At 40.1% G+C, this 10,423-nt stretch overlaps 1 protein-coding gene across 3 annotated transcripts; it reads left to right on the forward strand.

Annotated features, from left to right (window-relative positions):
* The first annotated feature begins 1,034 nt into the window (after positions 1–1,034).
* Positions 1,035–9,497, forward strand: LOC111244569 (EH domain-containing protein 1-like). 3 transcript variants are annotated; one of them, XM_022791797.2, is made up of 9 exons: positions 1,035–1,120; positions 4,305–4,512; positions 5,677–5,799; positions 5,923–6,112; positions 6,483–6,675; positions 6,958–7,239; positions 7,571–7,849; positions 8,578–8,821; positions 8,922–9,497. In XM_022791797.2, the coding sequence occupies exons 1-9, from the start codon at positions 1,037–1,039 to the stop codon at positions 9,050–9,052; spliced, it is 1,734 nt and encodes a 577-aa protein (XP_022647532.2). In that variant the 5' UTR covers positions 1,035–1,036; the 3' UTR covers positions 9,053–9,497. The 3 variants fall into 3 exon arrangements, with proteins under 3 accessions (XP_022647532.2, XP_022647534.1, XP_022647533.1); XM_022791799.2 differs by lacking the exon at positions 1,035–1,120 and having other exon boundaries at positions 4,430–4,540; XM_022791798.2 differs by lacking the exons at positions 1,035–1,120; positions 4,305–4,512 and adding an exon at positions 5,428–5,527.
* Positions 9,498–10,423: the final 926 nt, after the last annotated feature.

The following is a 10,423-nucleotide window of genomic DNA, read 5'->3' on the forward strand; positions in this document are numbered from 1 at the left end:
TCCATGAATCAAGCCGTTTAAACTGGAAAAACTCATGTTATTGAATCATATTTGAGGACCAACTTCATTACGCCTGTTTTGAACATTCGTTTTATAACAGTAATTAGAGTATGCCTACATAATATATAAATAACACACTGAACATAACCCTATAAGTTACACGGTGCGATGTATGGGATCAGCATCTAATGGTATACAAGGCGCGCGTAGGCCCACTTCAAAATCGACGATGCATCCTTTGGCAATGATTAAACACATTTTCGCGAAGAACATAATTTCATAATAATAATAATAATAACGCAATAATTTTTCGATAAATGCTATGCATCGCTTTCCGTCTAAAGAAATTTTAATAGCTTCGTTGCTTTCTAGGGTGTGCTTCATTGACGTTTTTATCGTAAATTAAGTTATGCTGTCGCTAGAAAAGCTTCCTCCGTGTCCTTCCGTTACTTTGCATACTCAGAAAGCCCTCAGTTTCTTAAGCGCATTAAAATGCGGTATGACCGTCCAGTGCTTTAAATTTAAGGGTAAAAAGTACTTTCATATCCTATGTAGGTATGCACGCACGCAGATGGACAGCGATAGTGAACCGAGCAGATGCGATTTTGGGTTAGATAATATCTTTGTAGTCTATGATGTACCGATGCAAAGCATGCAAGATCACCTCAAAGCAGTTGTTTGAGGTATGTTTTTGTTACATTAAGCAAAGCCTAGGTTTATTTCGACTGATGGAATCTTTATTTACATATACATTGAGGCGGTGATACGAACTGTGAGATTCTGGATCCAACTCCCTACTACTGCTTCTACGAGCTCCGGAGTTGTCTACAGAAAATTATTAGCGATTTGCTTAAAAATACTCGACAACTGGAACATAAGCTATCATACGTTAGTACGCAAATTAACGTTGACCCTGTACTACGCACTGATCCAATCTAGATCTCATAATCGTTGTTAGTTACCTAATGCAATTATTCAGAAATCTTTATAAAGATATATTTACGTACATATAACTCGTGTGTTCATTTAGGTAAAGATGACGAAGCGGATGGATCAAGCAATGAGCGCGGCAAAGGCCCAATTAAGGAAAGCTAATATTTCACTTCATGCTCTCCTAAAGGTACGGTACTAAAATTCTAATTCGTGTTGTCCTTTTTACCCTGACACAAAATTCACCCGTGAAAATTAGTCATCTAAGCAACAAGTTTGATTCTTGTCGACAAAAGAAACCGGCCATCTTCTAGACATAGGCATACTACATACAGATAGATTAGCATTTATATGTAGTTCTTCTACTATAAACAAGTTCTCTAATGAAAGGAAGGGGGTAATTAGAATAAATGCGGCACACACTGATTTTCGACCTCTGGTTGGATTATAGACCTGTGTAAATACTGTGCGAACAGCGTAGCGTGTCAGCACTGCGCTTCCTTTACATATGGGCCCACATAGCAATATGGTCAACGGCGCCAGTTCTAAAACTAAGTTCTAAAAGAAGAACGTTCGCTCGGGTCACAGTAGCAGTATTTTTGGAAAAACGAAACTACTCGCATCGTGAGGCCGATGTTTGCCCCCTTGGTGTTTCTAGCGTGTCTATTAGTATTCTATTACCCTTTCACAGCCTTCCTCGTATGTTCGGATCCCACTAAGGATGGTCGTATTAGGGATTAGTAAGATTCTAGAGACGTAGCGGGCATACTGCGTGAAGAGATCCACTGCCGCGGTGGAATAAGGTGTATCTGCTCTCTATCTTGTAGTGTATTAAGAGCTTTTCGAAATTTAACGAAAGACATTTAACAAAAACCACTTCGATTTCATAGAATAGAAATCAATGTCTACTCACAATTAGAGCGGACATTGATTGATTGAGACAATTGAGAGAGTGTCAGTCATACAACGAAGCTAGGGGTAATCGCCTCTTTCTGTCATTAGATAAATGCAAACTTTTTGTCTGCATTCATCTATCTAATGTCTCTTCAGATGGATTTCTCTCTCTCTCTCTCTCTCTCTCTCTCTCTCTCGAGAGAGAGAGAGAGAGAGAGAGAGAGAGAGAGATTTTAGCCGAATGAGATTTAATTCACATGGGATTAAACGCTTCTGAGATTGAGTAGTATTCAAATTCAGACGTCTGTTCGTATTTTCGAAAAAGCTTATAAAAATAAGTCATAAAATGACTTCACCGTACGCTTCGTTCGAGTCTTTTATACGGGATTTGCACGACAATGACCAGCAGATTCATTATTAATATCTACCATATGCACACCTTGTTTGGCGCATCCGACCATTCGCACGAGTTTAAGACGCCCCAAGGTATCCCTAACCGATATCGACCCTGATCCAACTGATTCAAAAGGGTTTAAATGACCTCTTCGTCACCAAATATTATTAGAGTTTGTCTGGGCTACATCAATGAGCTACTATGAATACACTAACGATCATGTCTATCCAATATAAGCATTAACTAGCTTGGACCTTGGACCGTTCAGTAGTTGATTTAACAATTAATCCTTTATAATCCGCAAATAACCTGTTTTTTGTGTATTTTTGGTGTTGATCTGTTGCAAATGTACGAGTGTATTCCAGTATTACATTTTGGCATGATGCCAGATTAAAAAATAAAAATATGGGAGCTAAAACGTTCGAGGAGCCCGAAAGGGACGAACGCTGGAGCTTAACTGAATGATCAAATGGGCAATTTGATTTCTCCTGTCCAAAACGGCTTGAAACGTAATTTCGTTTCAGAGATTAAGCCATATTGAGTACTTCCGGCATGCCTTATAAAAATCTTTCTCGGATCTTCTAAAGACCACAGGAAACCGGCAACGGCAAGGACCAAAAGTGATTAATATATACCTGATCCTGGGTAAAATTGTGAAAACGACGGTGTCTCTCTACCATGATCAGTTCATCTTCTTTTGGTTTTCTGATACTGAGAATGGCAATTGGTCCTATTCCTGCTATGACGAACAACCCCTTAAAGTCTGCCTGACCATATATATACTCTAGATCGGATGGTAAAAATACAGGATGATTATTTTATCATTTTATCATGTGAACGTCAGATGGAAATCTGGTGTTCAATTGGAAAATGTGAAGCTCGACAGATTTAGTTTAGCAGAACCTTCAGTAAGGACTTGCCAAACGAAGGAATTGTCCTATGTATACCCATCTATATAGGCGCTGACCGACCCCTTTAGGTAGTAAAATTTTTCGGTACGTCTGCGTGGCGGTAAACATGACAATCGACTCTGGCTAAAATCACGTCTAAGTGTTTCGCGAACCCTGCGCCGCCGCCGCCGCCGCTAGCAAAAAACGTGCCGGCGAACACCGCCGATTTTAAATACATGCCTATCTCATTGGTTTTCGATATCCTTTAATGATTTCGTGCTGGTGTTTCACTACATGATGCGTTTGACATAATTAGCTCGAAAACCGATAGCAGTTAGACTTTGTTGTTGAAAATGCGTCTGACATTAGCCGATCGGTTTTAGCGGACAGCGTTAAATACTGTCTTCATTTCGACCGGATACACAATTGTACTAGCAAGCTTTTGTACGAGAAACCAGCGAGAACGAGATAACTAAAAAGCGCAAAATCTAGCGTCGAGTTGAAAGCGATTGACTTTAGCCAGCGATATCGGAAAGCATCAACACGTTCGTATATAAATAAATGATTACCATTTTACGTTATCCTGACACACCAGAGCTACGCGGAACTCATAAAAAGAAGGGGCAGAATGACCAAGTCCACAGACGTCCACTACAGCTGCTACTACTATTACTACTACTACTACTACTTCAAACTACTCATTCACATGGGATTAAGTCATTCTGGCGTCCATCTATGAGGATAGATTTACTATCATCTTTGCGCAGGAGTTGACGCATTATCTGAGAAGCACGTAATTCTACGAAACCAACCAATTTACTTTACAGTTTTATTCTAAGATTTATATGCTGATTGCATCTGGCATTGATTGCAATTGGTGAGCTGAAGATTATTTATCTTCGAAAATTGTACGTAATGTAAAAAACGTCGTCGATTAAATGGTACTCTTTAGCAACTTAATGAGCGTCCGGAACGGTACCCGACTGACATTAGAATTTCAGGGTATTATGATTAATTCCCTGAAATTCTACGAAAAACATGGTGACGGTTGAATTTTAGAACGCAAGCAAGTTAATTTTATTATTAGCCGTTGGCTAGTTCATATGCATGCGCCTCAACTTCATTCAACATGTAGCACAGAAGGCCAAAGCATGAAGCATCTTCTCACTGCGAATCTGTAATAATTCGTCGTGCAGGCAAGAGAGACGACGTTCGATAGTCCGCGGGAGTTGGATGCACGTGCATTCTGTTCGCTGGAAGAAGGGCTCACGACCTTGTATGAAGAGCGACTTCTTCCACTGGAACAAGAGACCCAATTTCAGCATTTCTCATCCCATTCTCGACTCCTCGAGGCCGACTTCTATGCAAAGCCTATCGTGCTCATCATAGGACCTTATTCCGTCGGTGCGACACCCGCTCGTCTTCTTTCACTGTAAATTAATAGTTGTTAATAGGTCTTATAATATTATAAGACCTATTAACCTCTTCTTTATTATATGTATAGTTTATATCAATTTATATATATAAATACTAACTTAACTAGAAAATATTCAATTTCTATGTTTGTTATAAATTAATATGCTGCTTTGAGATCCACAGATAATATTAATATGTAATCAGTGGACGTACAATTCAGGATGACTCGATGCAATAGTAAGAGTAGCGGCTGTGCTGTGGTCACTAAAAGCGATCATGGCAGCAATTAGTAGTAGAATGTACCTGCATACATAACTACTCGTTGCATATGTTTCCGTGATTACAGAAAAGTTCTCCTTGGATTAGGTTTTCCCTCAGGAGATGTAATTCACATGTAGTCTCTTTTTTTTTTTTTTTTTTGTTTAATTTCCTGCACTTTCCTAGGTATATCAGCTATTCTGCGGTCTTGAACCTAATTACGGCTACCCCTTCGAGTTTTATCACAAGCTTTTTTTTTTTTGGTAAAAACTATTGTGATATGCCTAGAAACGATTTGTTCACACGAACTAGAGAAGAAAAGTGTAACCCCTAGGTTGCTCCGATATTTGGCAAGTCAAATTACCTCAAAGCGCGTACCTCTTGGCCCGAATGCGCCTCTATTTCGTATTTGGAAAGAATGAGTTATTTAGTTGTGGACGAAACCATTCATTATAACACATTGACTCAGCTGACCATGTACGTGTTCCAGCTATCTCGTTGTGAGGTAATAATCCATTGTTAGCATCACAAACAATTGTCATCGACAGTGCTCTAAGGTAAATGTCCAGCATAGCGCAGCCGTACTACTACGCTAAATCTATGTCTAAACAGATCTATTTTTCCTTTTTTGAGCCTTAGAATTTTCGCCTTAGAGCCTTAGACTGAATCGTTGCTACTGCATGTTGTTCGTGTAATTTTTGTCTGAGCAACACTCGTATGGTGACGATCGAAAATGGAAGTTATAGTGAGTGAATATTGCAATTTAACGATTTCTACGGTGCATATACTTAACTACAATAATGATACGTCGACAGTTGGAAAAAAAACTACCATTTTAATATAGTGCATTGCCTCCAAATACCGTCAAAGTTTACAATGTCCCTTAACACACAGGAAAGACGTCACTAGTGGAACGCCTTCTAGGCCGGTCCTATCCAGGAATGAGGGTTGGGCCAGAACCAACAACCGATCGGTTCGTTGTTATTGGCTATTCTTCAACAGATATCACCACACCAGGTAGGATCTTCGCAAGTTGTCATCACAAAACGTTGCCAGGCTACGTAAACATAATGTAAAATTGGTATATTTTATAGAATAAAGGCCGTATTCAGGACGATTTCGTGTCTGTGTGTGCGCTAGGAGGAGCACTGATTCTGCCATCCAATCGCGAGGAAACTGGATCCAGAGGCCGCGGAGAATTTCCCAAGACTGGTCTAGAGAGGTTCGGGGCTGCTTTCCTTGACCGTTTAATTGGTGCATCACTTAACGCCCAAATCCTCCAACAGATTACGCTTATCGATACGCCCGGCGTTATCTCAGGAACAAGAAAGTAAGGACGATGGTCATCAAACTCATTGATCCGCGTATATTAGACAATTTACTAGTAGTTAGCCGTATAGACAGAAAATATAGTCGGCAAAAATGTGTATGCAAATTACTAATTCAAAGCTTGAATTATAAGTCTCATTTGCTTAGGCTAGATAAATATTTTTCTATTCTATTTAGTGGGTGAGAGTCCCACAGTACCAGACCCACAATTCAGTGATGTCTGGTCTACATAATGCATTTGCTTTCAACCTCCAAAAAAACATTTTTTCTATTCTAGCGAAAGTTTTGATTTGCAGTTAAGTTCAGATTCCCTGCGCGATGGATATAGTTTTTGCAAATAGTAAACTATTGCTTCGTCGACTTGCTTTTAGCTATGATTATGTTGGCGCAATGGAATGGTTCGGGGAAAAGAGTGACCAAATTGTGGTCATGATGGATGCACTTAAGCCCGAAATATCGGACGAGCTCAAAACAGTATTAGAGTCACTGAAAAGATATGCACATAAAATGCGGTTCATTATTAACAAGGCTGACGAGATAACATCAGACGAGGAACTTATGAAGGTAATGTTGAAGGCTATATATATATATATATATATATACAAACGAAGTTACAATCGTGGTCATCAAAGTAAAATCTGCTTTCTAGCAGCATTTTGAGCCCACTGATATGCGAATAAAGTCGCCTAGGTAGAACGAAACCTCGAAGAATTTTTGTCTCATAGAAATATATAAAATACTGCTTAGCTAGTTGCACGGTCTTTCCAACGGTCTAACTTATGTATTAATGACGAATATATTGCGAGAATCAGCATGCGACGGTATTTTGTTCTTGCTGTTGCGCAGGTATACGGAGCTATTCTTTGGTCTCTGGGACAAGTACTCGGTACACCAGAGGTTCCTGACATCCTACTGGGATCATTCTGGAGCCGGGGCGCTCGGGCAGATTCAAAAAACTCTGAAATGTTCATGGCAAACCTGAAACGACTCGACGCAGAGATAGCTGAACTTCCGTGCAATTCTGCTTTGCGTAAATTGGATCAAATCCTTCGAAGAGCTCGCCAAGTACGCGCACATGGTCTTCTGATTAACTTTTTAAAGGAACATTATCCCACAGTTCTCAAAAAGGTAAATACTAGGCTCATAAAAGGTTTAAAATTAAAGGTTTAAATGAAAGAATGCAATTCATTGCATTTTGCTGTTTGTTACAATATTAGGTTGGAACACGAAGTGTGTACTTTTTATTTATTATTATACTATTGAGTACTATTTTATTTGTATGTATACAACACACATGTGTATACAGTAGTTGGAACGCTAAAACAAGCGTTCCAACGCTGATCTGTGGAAGACATGTGTAAAACACTTGAGGGCGTTTTGCTGCAAGATAATTCTTACATCATTTCTAATGCTAGAACTTGCATTGTCTTGCATGAAACTGCGATTGCGTCTCGCGTAGGGAGCTTCTTCCCGCCTTTCCACAACGGAACTGTCAGAGATCTTTGAACAACTGGTATCTAAGTACAAGATCTCTATGGGTGACTTACCAAAGGCCTCGGCGATGCGTAAGAAGCTTCGGTGGTCATCGGATCTACACAACTGCTCAGCAGAGAAAATACTATCGTTGTTGGATGAAGTCAACCATTTTATTGATGTAGACATTCCAGCTCTTCTAGATATGTCTCAAAGGAAAGAGCCGCTACATGTCAAAGCAATCTTTGGCCAGCAAATGCGACAGGTACGTTTCGATGGTGAACAATGAGAAACCCCGGATAAGGGTGAGGCGATGCATGAAAATTGTAAGTTGAAAAAACCAAAATCGCCCGCTGGGTCTATGCGCGATATATATTACGCCTACTCCTTTAGATAAAAAAAAAAATTGCAATTTACAAAGCGGGTCGCCCCTGGGGGCGTACTCTGGGAGGTATGTGTTTATCCAACTACGTCGGTCCTTTGCACCAATGCTCAGTACTGTTATACGATCGACAATGTTGCTGGCCGTCGCCATCATATTGCTAAACCGTTGTTGAGGGCTCTGAAACAAAAAGAAATGATACCATACGTACCAACAGTGGAAAAAGGTCAGACAGGCCACCTACAACCTGAGGCCTGCACACCGCGTTCACTACAGCGCATTATTTTTCCTTCAGCGTTCATGGTCATCTTAATTTAGTTGACATCACATCAGAGCTTTACTGGAGCACTAATTGGTGCTATTATATACAATTATGCAATGATAAGCCTGTAGGAGTATATATAACAGTTCATCTCGTCGAATCGCGAGATAGAACGACATTATCAATGTAGACCGTCGTCTGAAAGAAGGCCGGCGACGATGGATCGGGGGAAGCTGAGCCGATTTTTGCACTCGAAGACACCCAAAAAGGCGAAAATCAAAAATGCATCCCAGTGGCATACGAAATATATTTGGTGTTTATGTGTATATAATAATTTATTTCGTTGCAGGTGGTTGCTGAGCACATTTCCGCTCAACAACATGCCAAATATGAAGAGATGTTTAATCGTATGTCCAGCCGTGTACAAGCGATGAACGGTGTGGAAATACGTGCAGCCTTACAAGAAGAAAACGTATCGCTCGATACTGCCACATTTACTATGCTTTGGAATTTCGTAAATATTGAAAAGCAGGAGCAACTGGACAAGAAGCTTTTTGCAGTCTTCATGCACCTCGTTGATCACTGGCGTCACGGTACGTCTATCACTGCTAATATCTAATTTCATGTATGTACACATCTTGAGTATTCGTTTGGGGACTAATTGATACACATTGGTTTTTGCTTTTCTTATAGATGAGAAATCGTCCTGTATTTCTCTTGTCGAGCGACTTATGGAGAGTGATGCCGTTACTTCGTTGCCTTCAAATGGTGTGAAGCTAGTTGTTCGGGATGATGTCAAATCGCATCGTTGCGGAGATGCTTGATTTTGCGTAACGGTCGTTTACTATCAGTAACCGTAACTATATGTCCGCGTCGGATGAAGCGAATATGATAACGGCTAATTAGATTTATAATCGAATGGTTTAATTAGCAATCATGTAGGACGTCTAGGGAATGAAGCTATAAGGCCTCATGCAATTTCCTATTATTTTCATCTCTTTCATTTATTCAATACAATAGTGGAAAAAGTGCACCAAGCCCATGGACTTCAAGTTACACGTAATAGACCGTAAATCTATTTCAATAATACGTTCAACTTCCTATGCGTGGAGCCCGTTCCTTCATACAATTGTTGAATAAACAGAGAAATACGTTTTGGCTTTGTGGTTAAGCCAAGCCACGGTGTGATACGATGCCGTATGGTTTAAGGAACAATTCAGCAACATAAATATATGCACACTTTTCTTAATAAAGGGTAATTATATAATATACGTTGTTTCTTTTAAGGACGATCGTTTTAGACAGACGTGAGACACTGATTCGACTACTCAGTGGGCTAACGCTCTTTCAGTCTCTAGCCTTTCAGATATCTTGCAATAGATGTCACTAATATTGTGAAGATACAATGATTCCCCCCCGAAAATTACAATCTGAATTCAGTGTAACTAAATTACTTGCAGTTTCAGTGAAGTACAATTAACGTTTTTTCAAGCTTCAGGTTCAGGGCTGAGTTTTTATTAGCATTGTATCAAGATTATATATTTATATTGCGCGTACTCATACCAGGATGTACGGGCAACATATGTTGATACCTTCCATAGCACAATTACTTGAGTAAAATTGTACGATTTTACGATTCAGCGTTCTCTGTAAGTACTAGGGAGAAGAACTACCTTCCTGGCCGAATAGGGATGGTAATGCCTTCCTCCTGTGGGTGGTATACGGGTTTCAACTGGACAAGCTGTAGCTAAGTTTCGGACATCTGTTTCGGATACTTAGCATCGCTACGCGGTTCCTTTTCACCACCGACAGGTGAATATGATGAGTTTCTTCATGTCAAAAACCTTTTCTTCGTAGTCGGACGATCTTCACAAAAAGACCACCAGCGGAGTCAGTCCAATTTTCGTCTGAGTGTCTTCTTTCGCAAGACGAACAAGCGATTTAATGTCATGCCTTCTTGATGCCGGCACTAGATGATGATGGCGGCGATGGTTTACGACAGGTCTGTCTATTGTTTGTCGGGTCGTAACTGTTGACAACGAACGTATTTAACAGCAGCAGCAGCAACAACAACAACAAGTCTTCTTTCAGTATGCGGGACAGATTTCAATACGTATACGGGACGCTGGCTCCAGCGGAGTTTTGTCACGGCAATGGTTTTATTGAGCAATAATAACGCTTGATAAATGGTGTCG

The sequence above is a fragment of the Varroa destructor genome, unplaced genomic scaffold (genome assembly GCF_002443255.2).
Source record: "Varroa destructor unplaced genomic scaffold, Vdes_3.0 BEIS01000002.1, whole genome shotgun sequence".
Lineage (NCBI taxonomy): Eukaryota > Metazoa > Arthropoda > Arachnida > Mesostigmata > Varroidae > Varroa > Varroa destructor.

Coding starts and splice junctions, on each gene's coding strand:
- LOC111244569 (XM_022791797.2), top strand. CDS start 1,037: ATGACGAAGCGGATGGATCAAGCAATGAGCGCGGCAAAGGCCCAATTA. Junction 4,513..5,676: donor CATAGGACCTTATTCCGTCG/GTGCGACACCCG, acceptor CTTAACACACAG/GAAAGACGTCACTAGTGGAA. Junction 7,240..7,570: donor ATCCCACAGTTCTCAAAAAG/GTAAATACTAGG, acceptor CGTCTCGCGTAG/GGAGCTTCTTCCCGCCTTTC.